At 35.9% G+C, this 27,640-nt stretch overlaps 1 protein-coding gene across 1 annotated transcript in view; it reads left to right on the top strand.

Annotated features, from left to right (window-relative positions):
* LMBRD1 (LMBR1 domain containing 1) overlaps positions 1-27,640 on the top strand; it is a 97,042-nt gene that overhangs the window by 20,281 nt on the left and 49,121 nt on the right. Inside the window, exons 4-7 of the mRNA XM_081036141.1 lie at positions 15,332-15,429; positions 17,770-17,837; positions 23,634-23,722; positions 26,076-26,149. Coding sequence (XP_080892267.1) covers positions 15,332-15,429; positions 17,770-17,837; positions 23,634-23,722; positions 26,076-26,149 — 329 coding nt within the window. The remainder of the gene's footprint in view (positions 1-15,331; positions 15,430-17,769; positions 17,838-23,633; positions 23,723-26,075; positions 26,150-27,640) is intronic.

A 27,640-nucleotide genomic window follows, 5' to 3' on the forward strand; every position in this document is an offset into this window, starting at 1 on the left:
AGTTAAAAGGAAAAAAAAGGAAAAAAGGAAAATAAAATTACGTGAGAATACAGTTAACGAAAGAAATGTAAGACACTGAAAACTACAAGTAATTGTTGTTAGAAAATAAAGAATATCAAAATAAATCAATAAAGCGATATTTCATGTTAATTGATTAGATGACATAATATTGTAAAAGTGGCAATTATGGCTGTGTTCCTTCAAATTGACCCACAGCCTTTTTATTTTATTTTTTAAAGAAATTGACAAGCGGGTCCTAAAATTTATGTAGAAATGCAAAGGATCTAGAGTAGCCAAAAACAATTTTGTAAAAGAATAACAGAATTACATCCTGAATTTTAAAACGTACTATAAAACACAACAAACAAGGCATTGTAATATTGCAGATGGATATTAGTATATAGAGCCATAGAATTCGGAGACTAAAAGTAGACCCTTACATTAAATGGTCAGTTGATTTTCAACAGCTGTAGCCATTCAATTCATTAAAAAAAAATACACAAAAATTAACTTAAGATCAATCATAGACCTAAACTAAAGTATAAAACTTTGAGAAGAAGTCAAAAGACATAACTTCATGCTGTTCACATGAACACAGTTCTCGGATGCGACACCAACAGCTTTGTGCATGAGAAACCTGGTGAATTCTATTTTATAAAAATGAAAAACCTTGCCTTTAAAAAACACAATTTAGGGTGACATCATAGGAATGGCGGCAGCGGGGCACATTTTCTGAGTTCTCCTCCGGATTTTATTACAAACGGGACATATAACCCATCAAACAACTCTTCGCTCATCACGCAGAACAGCTAAGAGACTCCTAAGAGACTCGTGTAGGGATTACTTGAAGCTGCGCAAATTGGGCGAGCAGGGGAAGAAAGAAGGGAGCGGAGAGGAAACGCGCGGTCGCGCGGTGGAATCAAGCCGGCGGCGGCGGCTGGCGGTAAACTGCAGCTCTAAAGACACAGGGAGATATAGAACACGCAGAACAGCGGGGAGACTCGTGGAGGAATTTGCCTGAAGGTGTGCGCGGATTACAAGCAGGGGAGGAGGCGGGACAGCGAAGTGGAAGCGCGCCCCCCCACCCCCACCCACGCAGAGCCGAGGCCGGCGGCGCCGGGACTACGGAGCGCAGACTCCTGGAAGCGGAGCACAGGCCGTGCAGCAACGGCTGCGCTGCGCGGCTCCCAGGTCGGACGGAGGCTCGTGGAAGGTTTGCTTTGAGGTGCACTAGGTGGGCGAGCGGGGGGGAGGAGCGTGCCCACAGATAAAGTGGAGGGCAGCACCCGGGGCTCTAGAGTCCCACGGGAGCCCAGGGTGTGGCGGAGAGCGTAGGGTCCAGGAGGTGAGCTCTTTCCCTGCGTCCCACAGTTGATCGCTCCCGCCGGGGGCGGGCAGCTCGTGGGCCCTAGGGCAGACAAAGAACTGAGACGCCACACCTGGACCCCTCACCGCGCTTTTCGAATCCTCCCCCCGCCCTTCCAGAGACTTAAACTACCCCTAACTGAGAAACAGTGTCAGATTACAGAGGGGCGTCTGCGCTCAGGCGCTGGGAAGATTGGCAGCCGGCTCTGACCATCGGAAGAGGCTGGGAGGAGGGGATTTTCGCTGGACGAGGAGAGAGGAGACTCCCACACCCCCAGCCACCACCTTTTCAGGCCTGCGGGAGGAGTGTGAGTGGCTGGCCTGGGAGGGAGGAGACCCCTCCATCCCCAGGCCCCACCCTTTCTGGCTGGCCTGCGGCGGGGCAAGGGCAACCGCGGAAGCAATCCCTGAGTTCAGCAGTAAGCGGCAGTCGCAGCTCCCGGCTTTCAGCAGCTTAGAGATCTCCCGCCCGCCCCCTCCCACTCATCCTTGGAAGGAGGGCCCTAAGACTCAGGAGTACTGGGCACAGGGCTGTTGGAGCTACTCTCAGCGTGCATTTGTGCAGGAAAGGACAGAAACTGCATGGTCTCTCTGAAAACTGTCATCCAGACCCCTCAGCCCCTCGCATTTAAATCTACACTCCCAAATTCACTCTGGGCACCAGGTGACTAGCGATGCCTGCGCACTAGGCAGGGAACTCTTTGGCACAGCGGAGGACAACCTGGAGATCACCTGGTGGGCTTAAGCCAAGACTGGTGCTGCTTTCTGTTCTGCTTTGCTTGGTGGTCTTTATTTATTTATTTATTTTTTTATTTTTTATTTTTTTATTTTATTTTATTTTTTTTTCTTTCTTTCTCTTCTTTTTTTTTTCTTTTTTCTGCTTGTTGTGATTCGCTTTGTTCTGTCTTTATTTCTTTGATATCTTTGCCTATGTAGAGTGGGGATTGTCGGTTGTATTTTATTTGTGAATGTACTTGATTTGTTTTCTTTGTTGTTGTTGTTGTTGTTGTACTTGCTAACTTTATTTGTGCTGAAACTGCCCTACCAGGGCCCAGCTTAAGAGGCACAAGATTCAACATATCCAGAAGCCAACTCTGGACCAAACCAGAGTACTACCGGGTTTGACCTACAAGTCACCCACGGAAGGAGGGCCCTAAGACTCAGGAGTACTGGGCACAGGGCTGGTGGAGCTACTCTCAGTGTGCATTTGTGCAGGAAAGAACAGAAACTGCATGGTCTCTCTGAAAACTGTCATCCAGACCCCTCAGCCCCTCGCATTTAAATCTACACTCCCAAATTCACTCTGGGCACCAGGTGACTAGCGCTGCCTGTGCACTAGGCAGGGAACTCTTTGGCACAACGGAGGACAACCCGGAGATTACCTGGTGGGCTTAAGCCAAGACTGGTGTTGCTTTCTGTTTTGCTTTGCTTGGTGATTTTTTTTTTGTTTGTTTGTTTGTTTGTTTTGTTTTGCTTTTTTGTTTTTTTGCTTTTGTTTTTGTTTTGTTTTGTGTTGTTTTACTTTGTTCTTCTCTTTTTTCCTTTCTTTTCTTTTTCTTTTTTTTCTTTCTTTCTCTTCTTTTTTTTTCTTTTCCTTGCTTGTTGTGATTTGCTTTGTTCTGTCTTTATTTCTTTGATATCTTTGCCTATGTTGAGTGGGGATTGTCGGTTGTATTTTACATGTGAATGTACTTGATTTGTTTTCCTTGTTGTTGTTGTTGTTGTTGTTGTACTTGGTAACTTTATTTGTGCTGAAACTGCCCTACCAGGGCCCAGATTAAGAGGCACAAGATTCAACATATCCAGAAGCCAACTCTGGACCAAACCAGAGTACTACCGGGTTTGACCTACAAGTCACCCATGGAAGGAGGGCCCTAAGACTCAGGAATACTGACCACAGGGCTGGTGGAGCTACTCTCAGCGTGCATTTGTGCAGGAAAGGACAGAAACTGCATGGTCTCTCTGAAAACTGTCATCCAGACCCCTCAGCCCCTCGCATTTAAATCTATACTCCCAAATTCACTCTGGGCACCAGGTGACCAGCGCTGCCTGCGCAATAGGCAGGGAACTCTTTGGCACAGCAGAGGACAACCTGGAGATTACCTGGTGGGCTTAAGCCAAGACTGGTTCTGCTTTCTGTTTTGCTTTGCTTGGTACTTCCTTTTTTTTTTTTTTTTTTTTTTTTTTTTTTTTTTTTTCTGCTTGTAGTGATTTGCTTTGTTCTGTCATTATTGCTTTGATATCTTTGCCTATGTTGAGGGGGGATTGTCGGTTGTATTTTATTTGTGAATGTACTTGATTTGTTTTCTTTGTTGTTGTTGTTGTTGTTGTACTTGGTAACTTGATTTGTGCTGAAACTGCCCTACCAGGGCCCAGCTTAAGAGGCACAAGATTCAACATTTTCCAGAAGCCAACTCTGGACCAAACCAGAGTACTACCGAGTTTGACCTACAAGTCACACACCCAGAGGGAATTCTCTGAAGGCACAAGAGCCCATAGAGGCCAAACCTCATTTAAGTGGCCAACCCTCACCCAGCAGAACACCCTGTGGTGAGCAGAGCCAAGTTTCACAACTAGACGGCCTAGGAGTTAAGCCCACCTACTCACAAGCAAAAAGCAATCAAAGTTCTTCTTGAACAGGACGATATACTAAACACACGAGCCTCCTGTGGAGCACATGCAGAGAAGAACGAAGTAGTCCAAGTCAAATATAAAAGACACATACTACATAAGATAACCCAGCAAGAACTAAGAGCTCTAGGGGATCTTCCTAATACATCAAAGCAAACACAGAGAGTCAGTCAGAATGGGGAGACAAAGAAACATGTCCCAAATAAAAGAACAGAAGAAACCTCCACAACTGGAACCAAATGAAGCAGAGGTAACCAACATGTCAGAGACAGAGTTCAGAACACTGGTGATAAGAATGTTTAAGGAGCTTAGAGAAGACATAAAGAAGGATATAGAAATCATAAAGAACAACCAGTTAGAGCTAAAAAAGGATGTAGAAATCTTAACGAACAACCAGCTAGAACTAAAAAACACAATTACCGAAATTAAGAACTCACTTGAAGGAATGACCAGCAGGTTAGATGAAGCAGAGGATCGAATCAGCGACTTAGAAGACAAGTTAGCAGAGATCACTCAAACTGAACAACAGAAAGAAAAAAGAATAAAAAACAATGAAGATGGGTTAAGAGACCTCTGGGATAACATCAAGCGCAACAACATGCGCATCATAGGAATACCAGAAGGCGAAGAGAAGAAGCAAGGGATTGAGAACATATTTGAGGTAATAATGTCAGAAAACTTCCCTAACCTGATGAAGGAAACCAACATACAAGCCCAGGAAGTGCAGAGAGTTCCAACCAGGATAAACCCAAACAGGCCCACACCAAGACACATTATAGTTAAAATGGCAAAGCTTAAAGACAAAGAGAGAATCTTGAAAGCAGCAAGAGAAAGGCAGAAGGTTACATACAAGGGAACTCCCATAAGACTATCAAATGACTTTTCTACAGAAACATTGAAGGCAAGGAGGGAGTGGCAGGAGATACTCAAAGTGATGGAACACAAAGGCCTACAACCTAGATTGCTTTATCCAGCAAGGCTATCATTTAAAGTTGATGGAGAGATAAAGAGCTTCCCAGAAAAGAACAAACTGAAAGAATTTATGACAACCAAGCCAGCATTGCAAGAAATACTAAAAGGACTTCTGTAAATAGAAGCAAGATGAAAACAATTTACTACAAATCTAAAAATGGCAATAACTATGTACCTATCAATAATCACTTTAAATGTAAATGGATTAAACGCTCCAATCAAGAGACATAGGGTGGCTGAGTGGATAAGGAAACAAGACCCTTGTATATGCTGTATACAAGAGACTCATTTCAGATCAAAAGACACACACAGGCTGAAAGTGAAGGGTTGGAGTAACATATTTCATGCAAATGGAAGCAAAAAAAAAGCTGGAGTTGCAATACTTATATCTGACAAAATAGACTTTAAAATGAAAAAAATATTAAAAGACAAAGATGGGCACTATATAATAATAAAGGGATCAATCCGACAAGAGGACATAACCCTAGTAAACATCTATGCACCTAACATAGGAGCACCTAAATATATAAAACAGGTACTGATGGACATAAAGACAGAGATCAACAGCAACACTATCATAGTAGGGGACTTCAACACACCTCTGACAACAAGGGACAGGTCCTCCAGACAGAAAATCAATATGGAAACAACAGCCTTAAATGATACTTTGGAGCAGTTGGACTTAATTGATATTTTCAGAGCATTTCACCCCAATGCTGCAGAATACACGTTCTTCTCAAGTGCTCATGGAACATTTTCTAAAATAGATCATATGTTAGGACACAAGACAAGCCTCGATAAATTTAAGAAAATTGAAATCATACCAATTGTCTTCTCTGACCACAGTGCTATGAAATTAGAAATGAACTACAGGGGAAAAAAACCAGGAAGATATACCAATTCATGGAGGCTGAATAACATGTTGCTAAATAATGAATGGGTCAAGCAGCAGATCAAAGAAGAAATCAAAAGATATCTTGAGACAAATGAGAATGAGAACACGACGACCCAAAATCTATGGGATGCTGCGAAAGCAGTCCTAAGAGGGAAGTTCATAGCACTGCAGGCCTACCTAAAGAAACAAGAAACATCACTAATTGACAGTTTATCTTCACACTTAAGGGATCTGGAAAAAGAACAGCAAAATAAACCCAAAGGGAGCACAAGGAAGGAGATAATAAGGATCAGAGCAGAAATAAATGAAATAGAAACCAGAAAAACAATACAAAAGATCAATGAATCCAAGAGTTGGTTCTTAGAGAAGATAAACAAAATTGACAAACCTTTAGCCAGACTCATTAAAAAAAGGAGAGAGAGGACCCAAATTAATAAAATCAGAAATGAAAGAGGAGATGTGACAACAGACACCACAGAAATACAAAAAATTGTAAGAAATTACTATGAGCAACTATATGCCAACAAATTTGACAACCTTGAAGAAATGGACAATTTTCTAGAGGCGCACAACCTTCCAAAGCTAACTCAAGAAGAAACAGAAAGCCTGAACAGTCTGATTACCACCAGGGAAATTGAATCAGTAATCAATAATCTCCCAACAAACAAAAGCCCTGGACCAGATGGCTTTACAGGTGAATTTTTCAAAACGTTCAAAAAAGAATTATCACCTATTCTCCTCAAGCTCTTCCAAAAAATCCAGAAGGAAGGAAGACTCCCAAACACTTTTTACGAAGCCACTATCACCCTGATCCCAAAAGCAGACAAAGACACCACAAAGAAAGAAAACTACAGGCCGATATCTCTAATGAACATAGATGCAAAAATTCTCAACAAATTATTAGCAAACAGAATTCAGCAATACATTAAAAAGATCATACACCATGATCAAGTGGGATTCATCCCTGGTATGCAGGGGTGGTTCAACATCCGCAAATCAATTAATGTGATACACCACATTAACAAAATGAAAAATAAAAATCACATGATCATATCAATAGATGCAGAAAAAGCATTTGATAAAATACAGCAACCTTTTATGATAAAAACCCTTAAGAAAGTGGGAATAGAGGGATCATATCTTAACATAATAAAGGCCATATATGACAAACCCACAGCTAACATCATACTCAATGGGGAAAAGCTAAAACCATTCCCCCTAAGATCAGGAACAAGACAAGGTTGCCCACTTTCTCCACTTCTATTCAACATAGTGCTGGAAGTTCTAGCCACAGCAATCAGACAAGAGAAAGAAATAAAAGGCATCCAAATTGGTAAGGAGGAAGTAAAATTATCATTATATGCAGATGATATGATACTATATATAGAGAACCCTAAAGACTCCACCAAGAAACTATTAGAACTGATAGATGAATTTAGTAAAGTAGCAGGATATAAAATTAATATTCGGAAATCAGTTGCATTTGTATATACCAATGATAAAATAGCAGAAGGAGAAATTAAAAAAACAATTCCATTTACAATTGCTCCAAAGACTATAAAATATCTGGGAATAAATCTAACCAAAGATGTAAAGGATCTGTACTCAGAAAATTATACAACACTGAAGAAAGAAATGAAAGAAGACATAAATAGATGGAAACACATTCCATGTTCATGGATAGGAAGAATTAATATAATTAAAATGTCCATACTGCCTAAGGCAATATACATATTCAACGCAATTCCTATCAAACTACCAACGACGTTTTTCACAGAAATAGAACATATAATCCTAAAATTTATATGGGACCATAAAAGACCCCGGATAGCCTCAGCAATCTTGAGAAATAAGAACAAAGTGGGAGGTATAACGATACCTGATTTCAAACTATACTACAAGGCTACAGTAATCAAAACAACATGGTACTGGCATAAAAATAGATACATAGATCAATGGAACAGAATAGAGAGTCCAGACGTAAATCCATGCCTATATGCCCATCTAATCTACGACAATGGAAGCAAGAATGTACGATGGGGTAAAGATAGTCTGTTCAATAAGTGGTGTTGGGAAACCTGGACGGACACATGCAAGAAAATGAAGCTGGACCACCTCCTTACACCATATACAAAAACAAATTCAAAATGGCTTAAAGACTTAAATGTAAGATCTGAAACCATAAAATATCTAGAAGAAAATATAGGAAGAAACTTCATGGACATTACCCGGAGTAAGATTTTCACTGATATATCCCCTCGCGCGAGCGAAGTAAGAGAAAAAATAAACATGTGGGATTACATCAAACTAAAAAGTTTTTTCACAGCAAAGGAAACCATCAATAAAACAAAAAGGGATCCTACTCTATGGGAAAAGATATTTGCCAATGATATATCTGATAAGGGATTAATATCACAAATCTATAAAAAACTTACTCAACTCAACTCCAAAAAAACAAACAACCCAATTAAAAAATGGGCAGAGGACTTGGGGAGACATTTCTCTAAAAAGGACATACAGAAGGCAAGAAGACATATGAAGAAATGCTCAACCTCACTAACCATCAGAGAAATGCAAATAAAAACCACAATGAGATACCACCTCACTCCAGTCAAAATGGCTATTATCAATAAATCAACAAACAACAAATGCTGGCGCGGATGTGGAGAAAAGGGAACGCTAGTGCACTGTTGGTGGGACTGCAGATTAGTGCAGCCACTATGGAAAACAGTATGGAGGTATCTCAGGAATCTGAAAATGGAACTACCCTATGATCCAGTAATTCCACTCCTAGGCATCTACCCGGAGAAATCCAAAACTCCAATTCAAAAATCTGTATGCACTCCTATGTTTATTGCAGCACTTTACACAATAGCCAAGATATGGAAACAACCAAAATGCCCATCGGTAGATGACTGGATTAAGAAGCTGTGGTACATTTATACAATGGAGTATTACGCAGCCATAAAGAAGAAAGAAATCTTATCATTTGCAGCAACATGGATGGATCTAGAGAACATTATGTTAAGTGAAATAAGTCAGAAAGAGAAAGACAAGTACCATATGATCTCACTTATATATGGAATCTAAAGAAAAGACTATGTGAATGAACTAATCAGAGTCAGTTTTGGGGACGCAGAGAAAAAACCGAGAGTGGTTAGATGGGTGTGTGGGAGGGGGTTGGGGATAAGGGGAAAGGTGAAGGGATTTGGAAGCAGCTGGTAACCACAAGATGGCCTCAGGGTTTTTCTTTTGAAAATTAATTTGGGGAAGGTATTCTATAATGTTGTAAAGATTTTGTTGGGTATCCGATGGACATGCGTCCTATTGGGAGACCACCTCAGGGATACTGTGGATACCTGATCATGGCATTGTACATCAGAAGCTAAACATTAATGAATGCCAACTATAATTTTATATATATAATGTGATGGTTCAGTGTGAGGTCGGAGGGATAGTGGATGGGGGGAGGGGGGTTCACAGTATGAGGGATATAAATGATGAACGTCTAAGTATTACCTTGTTTTGTACACCTGAAACTAATAAATAAATTAATTAATAAAAAAAAAAAAACACAATTTAAAGAATGAAGATAAACCACAGACAATTTAATTACGCAAACAACTTAAAAAATGGGCAAAATATTTGAATAGACATTTCACCAATAAAAATATATAAATCGCTTATAAGCACATAAAAAGGTATTCAACATTGTTATTTATTAGGGAAATGCAAATGAAATCTCCAATGAGATGCTACTGCACATCCACGAGACTGGCTATGTTTTAGCTCATGCTGCTACAACGCTATACCATACACTAGGTGACTTAAGCAACAAACATTTATTTCTCACAGTTCTGGAGACTGGGAGGTACAACTGTGTTTCCCCGAAAATAAGACCTAGCGGGACAAACAGCTCTAATGTGTCTTTTGGAGCAAAAATTAATATAAGATCCGGTCTTATTTTGCTGTAATAGAAGACCGGGTATAATATATAACATAACATATAATAACATAAATGATATAATATATAACTAATAAGAATATATATGTAATATATAATATAATAAATACCAGGTCTTATATTAATTTTTGCTCTAAAAGATGCATTAGAGCTGATTGTCCGGCTAGGTCTTATTTAAAGGAAAACACGGTAGGATCTTCTGAATTTTGATTTATCCATGTACATGACCCTTAGAATGATGCTGAGAACATACTCAGTGGCTATTTGTTGAATTGAATACATATCATCAGGGGAGATAATTGTGAGATTTGTTTGTTTTCAAAATTCAACTGATATGTTACATGGGTAGATTATTTAACTTTGCATTCCTCGGAAGATCCTAGATTGGTCTTGATGGTGCCATTTTTCGTTTGGCTTTAAATCTGCTGGAGTTGATTTGCTGTCTTGTTTAGGATTCCTTTAAAAATTGATTCATAGGTGAGACTGGTGTGTAATTTTCCTTCATCTTTTTCTTGTCAGGTTGGAGTATCAAAGCTCTGCTAGTATCAATTCTCAATACAGTGAATTGAGAATTGCTCTCTCTTAGAGAATGCTGTGGACCAGAGGGCACTATATGGTTCTCTTTCTCCCATACTCTGTGTACGTGTTACCAATAACTTAGTGAACATGGCAGTTTGTACTATTCCTAGTGAACTACTCACAAACCTTCTGCTTCTTACCTTGCAACTGAGCTCTGCTGGTTTAGAATTCTTTAATAGCCAAATGGGAGTACTTCCAGCAAGGGTGAAACAGTAGGTTTCACTGAATTGTGAGGTGAGATTTCTACTTGACCATTTTTGTCTCCTTACCTCATTGAATGAACAGGGCAATACTAGTTATCAGATCAGTTGGAGTGATTCATGCTGATCATTAAGAGAAGTAGGGTTGCTGCTGCACAGTGAAGACAAGTATATCTTGAAACCAGAGGATTCTGTGACACTTCTGTGGAACATGCTACCATGTTCAATGGCAAAAGTTAACTGAGATCTATTACACTTACCCTCACAGGCAGGATCACCAAGGGCTCAGGATAGCTCAGGAGTGAATGTTTGGGCTCCTCCATTTCTTGTACCAGATTCTGTTTCAGAAATTACAGCTGGCTGCTATTAACAGGTTGGAAATACATTGCTTAACTAGTACAGGGGTTTTTCAGTGTCACTTCAAATAAGTTTGGAGATGGGCTCTCTGGGACTGCTATGGCAGCGTCATGGCATCATGAGGGTCCTATGCTCGTTTCTTCTCTACCTTCTACCCTTAGTACATGACTTCCATCTGAAGGTTACCACAGAATCCAAAATTATGGCTGGGGTTTAAGGTGTTACACATTCATTTCAGGCAGGAAGCAGGAGGAAAAGGGAAAGACAAAAAGGGGAATGCCAGCCGAAAGGAAAATGGATACTGGATATGTTTCTAGTAGTCTTATACCCCCAGATTTCTTAAGCTGAGCAAATGGGATAATTTTAGAAGGCTTTTATTAGAGTTCCCAAAATATCTTTATACTTTGACCATCTAAAACAAAAAGCTTTTTAATGATTAATTGTACTATCACAATATTGACTAAATTACTCTTTGTCTTAGTGTTTTCATTGGTAGCTGGGAGGAATAAAGAATGTCTAAAAATTCGAAAGCCTAATTTATCCAAATTAATTTTCATGGGAGTTATAATTTAATGGCAAACAGTTTTTAAAAGATAGGTTGTTTGCTTTGTGTAATTTAAAAAACATCATAAGAATTGTCATGCAATCTTTGCCACAGATTTTGTCCATGGCCTTTTTGTCCATGGCTCTCTGTTAACTTGTTTATGCTAGTTCTTGATAAGTTATTTTAAAAGAGAACTTGTTTTATGAGTTTAATTTTTGCCAATTTCTGTGGACTTGAGGTTTTAAAATATTTTCTTAATATGTTTTCTTTGATGTTAGTGGGACTATTAAGCCAATAGTCTGTTTATCTTTTACTTGCTACTAGCAATCTTTCAACAAAACATTTACAAGTAAAAGCTTACTTTATAAAGATGTCAGAATATGAGAGTGTCGTCACTGTTGGAGTTATGAATAATTTTCCTTTGAAAATAGCTATTAGTTTAAAATAGAACATGAAAAGAAGCAATTTCTGTTTCATGATAGTGGTAGCAGCAATTTTAGTTTTCATTTACAGATCTATAACCCCAACTTGACATTAGAATTGATCTGAAACACATAAAAATGTTAACTTAATTCTGTCTTTACAGTTTAACATTTACGAGCTAACGGAAGAAATCTATATGAAGGAAACTGAGAAAGAACAGTGTAGTAAGTAACACTGAACCAGGAGCTTAGAACGCGGTGTCACGAAACAAAGATTGAGAGCAGTTGTTCTACACCTATTTTGGGTTACAGACTGCTGAGGGGATAATATAGTCAGTCTCTCCATAATAGTGTGTTTTCTCCACCTCTTTCCTCTAGGTTTTGATTTCTAAAAACTGTCTTTTTTCGGATATGCTAAATAGCAACATATAAGAGTTTTGCTTATTGTACATCCTCATGTCTCTGTATCGTCAGCAGCTGCCCCAGCTTGCGTCATAATAGTTTTGCTAGTTTTAGAACTTCCTTAAATACAACCATAAAAAATGTGTTCTGGTGTTTAGGCTTGTTTTATTCTGCATAAGGTCTGTAAGACTCATTCTTATCTCATGTATCTGTAAATTCTCTTTTTATTGCTGTATAATAGCCTTTTGTATGAATGTAACACTCAGTTTGCTTATCCATTCATCTGTTGATGGACATTTGGATCATTTCCAGTGTTTGTCACTGTGAATAATAATATTGCTGTGCACATTCTTGTGAAAGTGTTAATGCAACTTACCCAATATTCAACTCTCACATATCTTCAGGAGGGCCTGCTTGTATGGCTGACCCTTGACCAACTCCTGGGAACCCAGCTCTTGGGATGTTCCTTGTGTTAGTAATTGATAAGGTGGTTTTATACAAATGAATACGAACCATGTTTGAAGCTTGCTTAGATTGTGCAAAATATGATCTATGGTGAATACTTGCTTTGCTTGTTGGCAAGGTCTGTAGTTTTGGTAATCCTAGCTTGTCACTTGGGCATATGTGCTTTGCTTGGTGGCAAGGTCTGTAGTTTTGGTAATCCTAGCTTGTCACTTGGGCATATGTGCCTGTATTACAGTACCCAATAAAAGCCCTGGACCCTGCAACTCAGGCAGGCTTCTCTGGGCAGAAACACTTTGCGTCTGTTGTTGCACTTCAGTGCTAGAAGAATAGAATTGTTGGGCCATATGGTAGGTGATGTTCAACTTGGTAAGAAACTACTAAACAGTTTTCTACAGTGTCGTGCCATTTTCTAGTCTCTTCAGCAAAGTGGGCATGTCAGTGGTCCTACATTCGTGTCAGCATTTGGTATTATCAGTTTAATTTCAGCCATTCTAAGGGGCTGCGGTATCTCATTGTGGGGTTAGTTTGCATCGTCCTGACGACTAATGACACTGCTCTCCTTTTAAAATGTGCTTATAGGCCATTTTGTTTATATTCTATGGTGAAGTATCTGTTGGTCTTTTGTCCATTAAAATAAAGTTTATTTGTATTTTATTGAGTAATAGGAATTACTTTATCTTATTTTGCTAAGTAAATAGGATGGTAACTTACATAATTATAAGATCATCTATCACTCTAGTCCAGGAATACTAGGAATGTTTATGAAAAATTAGGCTCTTTGGCTATACAGAGGGTGCCACAACATATATATATATATATATATATATACATTTTAAGAAAGGAAAACACTGCATTAAAAGTGTAATACTCAATATATACCAGTACGAAAAGATGAATACAGATCATGTGTACATTTTTTTGGCACCCCCGGTGTAAAGGCCAAGGCAACCAGGTAGTAGACACAAGCGGCATCCTGAGGCTGAACCCAAACCTTACTGCCTCTGTTCATTTAGCAGTTTTTGGCATGTGGCTTATCAGCCCACTGTACTTCGGTATACTAATTCAGGGTTTTTTCCTGTTCTTAGAAATTATTTGATTATTAAAATCATAATAATGTTACAGTATTTAGGCTGATTTATAGTCCTGTCCCTTTTATGTTTAATTTTTTAAAGCTTTTAGAATACGTACTTATTTGTTTACTTTTTAAAATATGTTTATTTCCACTGGCTCTTCGATTTGTAATAGACATGTTAGTACTAAATACTCCCTGGTTTGTAGTAGAAACACAATACTCATTACCCTTAATGATTTACTGTCTTTATTAGTTTCTCATAACATTTAAAGACTGCATAAATTTCACTAAATATCTGTAGTGCCAAAATTTAGTATGCTGACAGTCATTTTGTAATTGCTCAGTATAAATTAACTCTGACCTTTCTGTTGGTTACTTAGGGCTTATTTTACGCTGAGATTTTTTAGCTATGTTGGATTTAGTGGGGGCCGTATCATAAGTGGCCTCCAGATAAATGAGGTAGTGCTAGGAAGTATTAAGATCATGTTTAAAAATTCTATAACTCAGACAGACATTCCTTCCAATATAATAAGTTATAGAGGTTTTATTGTACATTATTAACAAATGCTTTACAAAGGAGTATGATTACCATTGCTTTATATAATTATATTGTTACTATTATTTCCATGAACTTATGTGTATGCAGATAAATTTAAATACATAGAAGATTTGAAAAGAAAGTTCTGAGGTAGGTTTAACTCTTCAAAAAGTTGTTTATGCTGTTTTTATTGTTAACTGTACTCTGTTTTTGACTGTTCAAATTTTAAATTCCATATGAATTAAAAGACATATTTTGATTTATGACTGGTTGAAAGTATCTCAAATCCAACATTATTTTAAAAACAGATAAATAGTAATTCATATCAATTAACTTTGATTTTACTATTTTACTGTTCTTACCTTTTCTCTAACGTGATTTGTATAGGACCTTTTTTATAATACTCCATATTTTAAACTTAGATTTGGAAAATTATTGGTATCAAAAGGACATTATAATTATAGCTGTTTCTTTAACTTGAGTTATTGGCAACTGTAACAGTTGTATCAACTGGACTGGATTTTAAGTTGGAAGAAATATAAAAGTTAAAGTTCATTTAAATGAGATAGATGGTTCACAAGAAGTTTTTAGCAGTGTGTTGTTGAGCGCATAGTAAGAGCTCAGATGTTAGCTGACACAAGTGTTATTGGCATAATTATCATTATTATTGTTAAAAATCGCTGCATGGTTTACCAGAATTATGATATGTTATCTATTAGTGTTACTGATTTCTTGGGACAGGTCAACAAAGTTTGATTTAGTTTTTACATGTAAACATAGAGTTATCAGTATAAGGACCAGATGGGGGAGTGAATTTGGTATGTGGTTATATAAATGTATGTAGATAAAATTCATAAATATACATATAATAGTTATTAAGTTTATATGCATTTTGTAGAACTCAGTTTATTATTTCTTTCCACAGCCTTATATTCCGTTATATTATTCTGTGTGTTCCTCTGGATCCCTTTTGTCTACTTCTATTACGAAGAAAAGGATGACGACGATACTGGTAAATGCACTGTAAGTGTCCTTATTTTAGAGGTCTCATTTTAGGGAGGGAAAGATTATTTTCTCCTTTTTCAAAGAAGGGTGTGACTGAATTTATTGTCGAGCAGTGTTTTCTAATAGAAGCATAACATGAGCCACATGTGAAATTTAAAATTTTCTAGTAGCCACATTAAAATAAGTAAAAAGGAATAGTTGAACTTATTTTAATGTTACATTTAATGTCATATGTTTCAAGTGTTATCATTTCAAAATGGAGTCAAATCATATTATTAATGAAATAGTCTTTTTTTCCACACTATTTTAAACTTAGAGTGTATTTTACACTTACTGCCATCTCAGTTCAAACTAGCCAGATTTCAGGTGCTCAATAGCCGCACGTAACTTGTGACTATTGTTTTAGACAGATCAATTCCAGAGCGGGGAGTAGTAAACTTTTCTGTAAAAGGCCAGGTAGTAAGTATTTTAGGCTTTAAGGGCCATATAGTCTCTGTCTCAACTACTCAACTCTGCTGTTGTAGTGTGCATACCGCCAGACAGTACTTCATGAGCATGATGTGATGCAGTAGAATAGGAGGTGGGCTACCTGTGGCCCACAGGGTATAATTTGCTGATCCCTGGTCTAGGGCGTAAGGGAACACTTGCAGACTGTTCTTACTAATCAAGGATATCACTGATACAAAAACCTGATAAATGTAACACATATGCATGTCTGAAACTGTAGACCAGTATTACTTAAGTATTAGTATAAAAATATTAATTAAAATATTAGGAAATCGAATGCAGGGGTATCTTAAAAATATATTAATGTAGAATAACTGAGTTAGACTTATCTCTAGAGTGTATGAGTAGTTTAGAATCAGCACATCAATTAATATATAATAATTTAGTAGGTTGAAGAAGAATTTGTGGAAAGGTATTTGTCAAAATTGAACATTTTATTTTTGATTTAAAGGGAAAAAACAGCTTTAAAAGAATAAATGTCTTTTGTCTTTTTATTGAGTTATGGAAATTTGTTTATGCTTTGTTTATGTTTTGTACTTAAGTACAAAAACAAATATATTGATTCAAAAGCCAGCATATGCTTAACCATGCTAATTAAAACCTTAAAGCATTTGCACTGAGATCAGGAGTAAGTACATCAACAATATTTTAAATGATTCCCAGAGTGGCAATCAGTATAGCTTGTTAGAGAAAAAAATATGTTTAAATATTATAAAGAATGTCAAAATTACTATTTGCAGATACTATATAACTATATATTTGAAAATCTAAGGTATGTAAGATAAAGTGGCTGGTTACAACTTTAATGTTAAAAACCAAATGAGAAATAAGCTTCCTTTAATCACTTTTCTAAAGTGCATCTTCTTTAGCACTTCTGTAGATCTGAAGATCCTCCTTACCTTTACTTTAGGTTTTTTCCCCCCTAAAAACTATCTTAACTCCTTTGCGAACAAGAACTAACATGAAGTATGAATTTAACTTTTGGAAGGTCATTTTGAGAGACTTCATTAAACTGAGAGACAGATAATGTTTTTTCTCAGTGATTTAACTTTTTCTTTGAGATTAACTTTTCTTTCCATTTTAGAATGTCCAGCTTTGTGGGTTTTTTTTTTTTTTTTTTTTTTTTTTATGTTTGGATTACATTGTGGGCACCAAGCAAAACATAGACTTGAAACACCTGAGTTCCTGGCTTCAGGTTCTTGTTTAATCACTTATCGCCTGAGAGACTTAGAGCAAATTATTTAACCTATCTGGGCTTCATCTTCTTTAAAGCAGGGATGAGAACACGTACCTCAGAGTTGTGAATGAAATGAGTTAACATATGTAAAGTTCATAGAACAGTCCTTGTATGATATATGTTTTATCTATTTAAATATATTTTAGATATATTTTAGATATGTTACATGTTTCATATATAATACATACATACATATATACTTATACAGATGTATGTATATTAAATATTTATTATAATCATAACCCATTTTGGTAATTGGAGTAGGGGCATTGTAGATTCTGATTGCTCCCAGTTTGGGGTAATATTTTGTTAAATATTAAGATAATTTTACTAAAGATGCCCATTGGATAATTAATTATGCTTTAAGTGTACTCCTTTTCACAAGATCTAACCGTTGAAAAGATTTTAAAAGCTAGTGTAGTTTGCAAAGATATTTAAGATGTGGCATATACATTGTTTTTCTTTAAATTTTAAGATTTTTTTCAACAAGGGAAACTTTACACAGTTGAATATAAACATACATTTGATGTGAAAATACTGTTACACTGTAGCAAGAATATTTTATAGTTTGATGTTCTTACTAAATGACATACTTTTCACCCCTTGACATCTAGCAAATTAAAACGGCACTTAAGTATACTTTGGGATTTGCTGTGATTTGTGCACTTCTGCTTTTAGTTGGGTAAGTATTGATTTTTTCCCCCTGAAAATTGAAATAGCATTATTTTAATAATAATGATTCAGAAAAGTCTAGGAAAGGATAAAACAAAATTTAAAAATAAAGAACAAACCAGATTTTATATTACCACAAAGTAATAACCACAGTTAACCTTTTTGACTATATTGTTCTATCGACATTTTTTATGTGCTCAAATGCATGCAGAATGCAGCTTCCTCTACACATATACCCTCCATGTGGTAATGTTACATAAATGTGATTATATTTTATGTAATTCTTGAAAATCTACTTATTGACATTGTAGGCATCTCTTCAGTATAATACATGTAGATCCATCAATTTTTCTGTATTGCATTCCACTTAAGATACAACAATTTACTTGACTGATCTTCTAGTGATGACTACTTGGCCATTTATGATATTTTTTTTCCATTTTTATAAACAATACTTTGATAAAAACCCTGTCGGTGTATCTTTTAAGATTTGATGCATCAGTCTTTAAATCTTTGAATTTAATATTTATCAATGAGTTCTTCTTTAATTCTTCTTCCTTAAATTTTTATACTAATATCAATAAAGTTTTGCACAGTTTTTATACATTTGATTTTTCTTTTTGGAAAACATTTGTCCTTTTTAATGGGAGGCATTCTTGTGAAAGTCTTGCTTCTTTTTTTATGTTAGGAAATATGTGAGGTGCTAATACGTTTTTTAAAATTTCTGTTTAAAGTTTGGTCTGTTTAAAATTTTGGTCTCACAATTTTAATAAGCTTTAGCTAGATTCTCTAGATGATATTTATTTATTTAAAAGCAGGATATAAAAGTGAAGCAGACGGTTCCTTGAAAATAATAACAAGAAGCAACAGTTTGACTAGCCATCTTTAACAATATAATATTCACTTATTTTTCAACTTTTTTCAAATTTTTCAAATTTTTCATTTATCGAATACAATTTGTGATAAGAATAAAACTGATCAGTAACTTTTTGTAGTTCTAGGAGTTGTTAGAATGCAAATGTTCTACAGTTAAAGCATATTTCTAGTTCCTTTAGCCTATCTTGATGTGTCATGAAAGATAATACTTGTTGAAAGGACATTTTTTAATGTTTTTTCTACTTATTTTAGCTACTGAATAAATTTCTTAAAGTGTCTCTAGACCTTTTAAAGAAAGCTAAATCTAGTTACGTGAATTTGCTTTGTGAATGTGTAGGTCCCTTATCTGTAAACCTAAACTATCTAGAACAGATTAGCAAACGTTTGTTAAAGGGTGGGTCGTAAGTATTTTAGGTTAGAGGTCCATATGGTCTCCTTGGGTACTCAGCTACTCACTTTTCCTCTTGTACTAGCTCTAAAGTTGTTGTTACTTGCAAACACAGGCAGTCAGTAGTTTGCCAACTCCTGATTTACAGCATGATTGAGAACCATCCATAAAACCACAAATCTTTGTAACTGCCAGAACATCTGTCCCAGGCAAAGGGATCCTGAAGTTTATTCTAAAATATACTTTTTTTTTCCCCACGGAAAGTCACATTCAGTCCTCATTTACAGAGGTTACATTTTGCACAATTTTAATAAGCTTTAGCTAATTCTGTAGATAATATTTATTTATTTAAAAGCAGGATATAAAAGTGAAACAGACGGTTCCTTGAAAATAATAACAAGAAGCAACAGTTTGACTGGCCATCTTTAACAATATAATATTCACTTATTTTTCAAATATTTGTTGTGTACTTGTTATGTTCCAGATACTGTACAAGGTGCTGGTAAAACAGCAATTAATAGGAAAGACAACTTGTCCTACTCGTGGAGCATACATTTAGGAGGCGTTAGGGGGACAGGGAAAGAAAATAAAAATAGGTGTGTTAGGGTTGTGAAATTTTAGCAAAGGCAATGCTGAGAAGGCACTTGAAGGAAGAAGGAGCTATGAATATATGTGGGGGGAAGTGCATTCCAGTCAGAGCCAAGAGCAAGTGACAAGCCCTGAGGCAGGAAAGTGTCTGCATGTTTCAGACAAAGTGAGGAAACTAGTGTGGCTGGTGTGGAGTGAATGAAACATGGAATAGCTGAAGACATGGTCAGAGGTAACTAGAGCTGCCCGATTTAGTAGGGCATCATAGACCATTGTAAGGACTTTGGCATTTATTCTGAGGAAGATGAGAAGCTATCAGAGGGCTTTTTGTCATTTAGTGAACAACTGACATTTTAAAAGCAACTCTGGGTGGTGTTTTGAGATTTGACTTTATGGAGGTAAAGGTAGAAACATGAGATCTGTTGGGAAGTTATTGCAATAACCTAGGCAAGGTATGATGGTACCAGTAGTGATTTATTTCTGCCTATCATGTGGAGAGAGAAGCCATGGGATTTTCTGATAGGTCAGATAGTTGGGGTATGAGAGAAAGAGGAATTGGGAATGTACATAGTCAGAGTTAGTTAGACTAAAACATCTGAGGAATGCTTCTCTCACTTTTGATACCAACTAATTTTGAGGGCTTCCTAAATCCACCCTGAGGTTTGATAATTCTCTAGAAGGAATCACAGAACCCACTAAAAGCAATTATATTCATGGTTACCATTTATTACAGATACAAATGCAGGGTAAAATCAACCAAAATAAGATGCATGGGACAGTCTGAGAGGATTCCAAATATGAAGCTTCTGTTGTCCTCAGGACATGTTACCTTTCTGGCATCGACCTCTGACATTATGCATAGAGTAATGCTAACCAGAGAAGCTCACAAGAACCTTGCTGCTGAGTTTTTATGTAGGCATCCCTGGTGGATTGCCCATGTAGTTATCTTAGCCTCCAGGTTAACTGATGCCACATGATCAGAAGCCCCCATCTTAAATCCCAGGGTTGGCCCACCACCTAAGATTGGGTGCGCCCACCACCTAAGATTGGGTGCGCCAGCCTCTGCCCTAAACGAAGACACTCCTATCAGGTGTGACATAATTCCCTCTCAGAGCCATTGGCAAAATTTAGATCTCTTTTTGGGCAAGACCAAATTCTTTACTACACAGGAAGGGTGACGTTGCCATCAACTGAGACAGGCAAATCTGAAGGAGGAGAAGGTTTGGTAGGGGAATATCAGAAGCTCAGTTTGGTTCACGGTAAGTTTTACAGGCATTCAGGAAGAGATACTGAGTAAGCCACTAGATCAGGCATTAGGAAACGCAGATTTTAATCGCTGGTCTTCCAGTAGCAATACCTAACTCCAATGAGAAAATGAGTTTTATCCTTAAATGTGAGAGATAAGACATTGATTGCTAAATATTACTCCCTGTGCCTCCCTTTGCCTTTCTCATTACTGGGATCCTTTTGTAGTTGAGTTGATAATGTTGGCTATCAGGTGGGTAACAGGCCAGAAGGAAAGGCATCCAACGCACCTACCTATATAGGTGAAAGGCTTTGATTCAGGTGGAATGATATTTCCTCTATTGTTATGAGAGATAAAAAAAATGAAAAGAGATTCAGGTAGGTTCCTAAGTTTGGTATGCAATTGAAAGAGTTCCTCTGATTGGTTTTTATTTTCTCACTGATGTTTGAAGCAGAGTCAGTCAGCTGAGGGCATAGACATAGGGGTGAGTATGTACATTCCTGTATTTCCCAAGTCTGTAGTTTGGGAATAAAACACTAGTAGTATTTTTGTTATACAGGATAGTGTTCTTATTACCATATGTAAATATTTGAATTGAGATACACATTTAGGTTAAGTGATCGACTAAATTTCCTGAAATTTTCTTGAAAGTGACATATTACTAGTTTTTGTTAAGTGATGTACTTTTGATCAAAGAGATGATTTTATGGCACAAATGTGATCTAGGTTTGATTAATTAATGCAGCTAACATTTTTGGAGCATTTGCATGTTGGGTAGTGTGCAGGATCCTAGAGAGAAAGATGGAGGGTCGTGGTCTCTGTCCTCAGTGTTCACGATGGTTAGAGATGCAAATAACTTGAATTATAGTATTTAAGTGCTCTAATAAGAGGTGTTGATGGTGGAATAGTAAGTGTCTATCCTTGTGGTAGGAATTCTACCTTGCAGAATCAGGGAAGACCTAAGAGGAAGTAATATTTGAATTGAAATTTGAAAGAGTAGAAATTAGTCATCAGACTAGATTTAAAAAAAAAAAAAGATGAATGACATGTATAGTGCATTGGTCTGATCAGAATGCCATAAACAACAGACATGTATTTTCTCACAGTTCTAGATGCTAGAAGTCCATGATCAAGGTGCTGGCAAGTTTTTCTTCCTGGCTCTTGGACAGCCACCTTCTCACTGTGTCCTCACATGCTCTTTCCTGTGTGTTCTCACTAGGGGAGAGAGCATGCTCTCTGGTATCTCTTCCTCCTATCAGGACACCAATTCCATCAGGAAGGGCCTACCCTTAGGACCTCATTTAACTTTAATTACCTCCCTGAAGGCCCAGTATCCAAATATCCTAATGTTGGTGGTTAGGGCTTCCATATAAGAATTCTCTATTTTCAATTCTGCTAAATTAATTTTAAATCTATTGAAATTCATTAGCATTTCCTTTGTCTTTTCCTGAAGGGATAATCACCTGTATTTATCTTACTCAGTGAGTCAGATTTGGTATAAAATATTTTTACTAAGTGGTTTTTCAGTTTTACTGTTTTCAAGAGTGTGAGGGAAATTTTTGGTCTTACAAGGCTCGAGTTCTTATCTTGATCTAATACCATGTGTCTTTTTTTTTTTTTTTTTGAGAGGGACAGAGATTATGAAAGTATACTTTTCCACCACACAAATCTTATTGTAGCAAGAACCCTTAACCAAAAATTGATCACCATTTTTTATGTCATCACCATTTAGCAAATGCCTGATAATCTTAACTGCTATCTTCTCATCAAAACTGATATATGTTTTCCAGATTCATCTGACCTCAGTTGCCTTTGCGTCTGTTAGGAAGTATTCCTTTTTGTTTTATAGACCTTTATCTCTAGGGCTGATATTTGGTCAGTGAATACTGGTTTGCCCCTTCTGGTTGTTAAAAGGTTGAAATGCTTCCATATACTTTAGCTGCTGCTCTGCCTTCCTGAATCTTCTTTCCCCATCCTGGGCCCATTTGAAGAATAAAGCCTGGTTCAACAGGGTCTTCCAGAATTAAGGTTGATTCATCAATGCCTTTGCCATATTGGTGGTTAAATGCTTTGAGTATTACTGCTCAGGGTATCTAGACATTAGTTGTAAGTTTTGTAAATTCTGCTTATGGATGTTTGTCTTAGTTTATGTGAAAATACTTTACGTCTGTTTCTTAGATTGTGTAAAACTATTGGTAGAATCTGGCAAGATATAGAAAAATACTAAGAACAAAGTAAAAATCATCCCTAGTCCTACAACGAGAGATTTACTGTTTATTCTGATATATTTCCTTTCTATTTTTTCTATGCATATAAATATATGAAATCATTACATATGTTTATATTCTGTTTCCCCGATTAACATAGGAGATTTTTAACCTTTTCTATGCCATGGACCTTTTTGACCATCTTTAGCCTATGGCTCCTTCTCAAAACATTTTTGAATTCAAAAAATAAATAGGATTACAAAGGAAACTAATTATACTGAAAGCAGTAATAAAAGTATTAAAACAAATTTGTGATATAGTAAACACATAGGTAAGAAACTTCTTATACCCTCTGTGCATGGTGCAAATTTTATTTGCTAATATTTTGGGGGGGAAAGATGATCTTTGTTTAAAAAAATTACTAAAAATTGAGTTTCAGACCATCTCCTATTCGACTTTTTATCTTAAAACCATTTAACAGAGTTATTTTCTCCTTTGTAGTGCTTTTGTTCCATTGAATGTTCCCAATAATAAAAATTCTACAGAGTGGGAAAAAGTGAAGTTCCTGTTTGAAGAACTTGGAAGTAGTCGTAAGTATTCTTTGAAAATAAAATCAAAATCCATTATTATATTACACGATTCTCGGGACTTTTTTGAGTAGCCTGTTTTTTATGCTGTTAAGAATTTAGCTGCCCAACTGTTTTAACTTGTGGTTAAAAATATGCTACACAAATCAGAAGCTTTGTGCTGTTAAGACTCACTTTTAATCATCTACCTATTATGTAGCTACTCCTTTGACTTCTTCATAAAATTACTTTGTTGAAAAGAAAATCTTCCAAGTATTTTAGCAGTGAAGGTCTTACAGTTTCTATGTGGCCTCTAATTCACTTTGGATTATATAGAATAATATGTTAAAGAAATGTGCTAGATATGTTGATTTTTAAATTTTAACTAGTGAGAGAATCTTATATTGCTATTTGATCATGGTTATGTAATCTTTTATGTGGAATATAAATTGCAGAGGTTTTGTGTGGATGAAATAATATTATAAATTCATCTCACCAAAACATACTGGGATTGCTTTTTCAGAACTTTCTTGAACCTAATCAACATGACCTTGGTTTTTGAAGGAAAAGAAAATAGTCAGGCTTAGCAGCTTAGGTTAAGAAAATTGTTTAATCATTGAAAAATATAGTTAGCATTAGAAACTGATATCAAATAAGAATGTGTTCTTATTACTCAGAATTTTATGTGAATTTGAGCATAGTAACTTTATTTTCAAAGAAAACTAGCATACTTATAAACATTATGCTGAAAATTTTTATTGCTTTTGTATTTATTCTTTTTAATAGGTCCTATACATCCTTTGATCAGCAGTTCTTTCTCTTTACCCAGATACAATATTAAACGATGATTAAATTAAGACTTGGAATCTTTGCTGTACAACTTCTTAATTTTCTTGCTTTCCACTTAAGTTTTCATCTTGTAAATTGTGGTCCATTAATATCTTGCTGATACTAGCAAGAATAAAGATAGCAGGCCTGGCATCTACTAATACTGAATTGTCAGATTTTATGCACCTGATCCTATTGCCGAGAAATAAATTGCTTCTTCTCTTGCAGTTAACTCTTCCAGGTCTCTTGAGTAGGTACTCTTCTGCCTATTCTATAAGTCATGCTAGTCTTTGAGTATTAGTATAACTTGAATCACTGATTGTGTAGGTAGCATTATTCTAATTTCTGTAATTTCATTCTCTTTAGTCTTAATGTTTTTTTTTATTTCAAATCTTAAACATCATATCCTAGAGTACATTTTGCTTATCACTATTAGTCATATTAACTTTTTAAATTAGCTACATATGTTAGTATAATACTCCATTTTATCAATTCTAAGATGCATATTTTTTCACATTTTTAGGAATTTTGGAATGTATTTTATAAGTGATGGTACCTTAAAATTGGTATCAGCTAAATGCCAGACCTCTCCTAATCATATGTACACCTGCTGTTGATACTTCTAGTAATAGCTTCAATGTCTTTGATAAAAATAGTATAAAATTTGCCTTGCTTAATTTGTGAATTTGTTAATAATATGATCTCTTCAAATGTTACATAAAACTGATGTCATTTTTAAGAAGATAGATTATTCTAATTTTCTTATGAGAAATTAATATTGATACATTACATTAATAAAAAATATATTTAATTCCACAGGACCTGCATTTAAACTACATCACTACAGGTCCAATAGGACCTATATGAAAACTAGAAAAATTAATATTGCTCCCATTTAAAAATATTATAATTTGCATAGTATTTCATTGCATAAGCTGGTATATTTATTTGAAAGTGTCACCTCTGCTCCTTGACCATTGGCGTCTTTTAAATAATTTCTTAAATATAACTTGTTAACATAGTTTTTCTGTTTTGGTGTTATGTTTGAATCTATTTTCTGTTTGCTGTATCTTTTTCTTTTTTTTCCTGCCGAATAGGCAAGCTAGTTCCTTTCAAGTTGAGCAAAATAAACCCTTTAAGATTTTAGTTTTAGGATGTGTATTAAAAATTTATTTGAAAATTAAGAATAAACTAGGAGTATCAAGATTGAGGAGAGAGGCAAGGAAGCCTCAAGGTCAGTGGCTTTCCTATGTAATGCTATTTCTCAAGGTCTGCCAATGAGAAAGGTCAGGAAAATTTTTTGCTACCTTTTGAGCATCTAGTGTTTTGCTGATTTTGTTTTAGGCTCAATAATTAGGCAGTAATTTTCCTCTTTAATTTTAAGAGGTGAAGGAAAGAACATCTTAGTCTGAAAGATTTTTTACAAATCAATTTGTAAAGAGCCATTTAAAAACTCTTTGCTCCACTTGGAGTTAGCACTTCAAGGACGAAGGAATACATTTGAATAGTATATATGTGCATTTTTAATAGTGTTTTTCTTCCTTTGCAGATGGTTTAGCTGCCTTGTCATTTTCCATTAGTTCTCTGACCTTGATAGGAATGTTGGCAGCTATAACTTACACAGTAAGTATAATGGTGATCATTAAGTTAAAATTAGAGAATCATTTTATGAAGCAATTTTTACAAAAATACTTAGTCATATATTCAACTTTATTCTGTTTTCCTCTTTAATATTTTAGTGCTTTCATCTTTTTTCTTGAGTTTTCTTTACTTTAGAAGAGGGTTAATTTTTAACTACTTAGTCACAATCATTTTACCTGTATTTGTGAAATTTAATATTCAGAAACAAATAATACAATGAATATTGTGAACCTTGAAGGTGGTTATAACCAAGCAATAGTAGATTTAGTGATTTATAAGCATACTAGAACTCTAAACCATAGGTCAATATCAGTTACTGATTCAGTAAATTTATCTTACTTAGGGGTATAGGGCTTTCAAAATCAGATATTTTACGTAACTTGATATTCTCTAGTATATGTAATCCAATCTTAGAGACTGATTTTTTTTTTCCCCGTCTTTCTGGAAATGGTAAGCTATGAATTATAATAACCTGACAAACTTGTGTACAGAGTACTTTTTGAGTTTTACACTTTAAATTACAGAGAAACAGCTAGTAATAAATGTTTCTTTACCTATTTCCCGAAAGAGTTGTGCATGAAGTTTTAAATTATCTGGAATCTTTTCAGATTAATGGAGTTTATATTTAGAACATTCTTGATTCTTGCAGTGATGGAAAATGCCTGTTATAAAGAAAACCTTTTTTGTTGTTTCAATATGTTTTCCTTAAGACATAAAAGAAATGGGCTATTAGTATGATAGAATCTAGTTTTGTTATATAATCATTTGTGTCATAATGTATAATGAAAGAAATCTAAAATACATGCATTTTGATATGTTTCTGGTGCTTATTTGGATTCTCAGTTTTATTATGACTATTTTTGTTTTTGTCATGCATTACTACATGAGCTATTTGCCATCTGATATCAGTGGGTAATTATCTTCCCATCTTATAAAACATATGTATAGCATATGAGTTATTTGTCTTTTAAGAAGCAATCATGAGTTAGTAATGAATTAAGTGTTAGAACGGCACTCTAATTGCTATTCTGTGACACATTTGTTATACTGATCTTGGGTTTGTCTTTTAGCCTCGCTGGGTCAGTGTCTGCCCCATTAAATGGTAATAGAAAATGCCTCTTAGGGATTTTTGAAGGTCAAATAATATTGTTTGTAAAAGTGCTTTGAAAACTATAAGGGAAATAAATATGTACCAGTCAATGAAAGATTAGGCAGGAGAAAAAAATGGAAAACAGGAAACTGACATGTAAGGCAATATAATTATGAAAGGTCTAAGGTTTTACCCTACTTTCAGCCTGCTGCAGTTTCATGGATGTTGCCTATCAAAGCAAGACATCTGGGTTAGAAACAAAGAACTTTATATAACTTAGAACTGTAGCAGTAGCTGTAGCATGAGCATTTTCGTGTGCCAGTTCCCTGAATCCCAATTGCCATGGGGCAACGTGAACAGCACCAGATGAGAGTTTCACATAG

The sequence above is a fragment of the Rhinolophus hipposideros genome, assembly GCF_964194185.1.
Source record: "Rhinolophus hipposideros genome assembly, chromosome: 3".
Lineage (NCBI taxonomy): Eukaryota > Metazoa > Chordata > Mammalia > Chiroptera > Rhinolophidae > Rhinolophus > Rhinolophus hipposideros.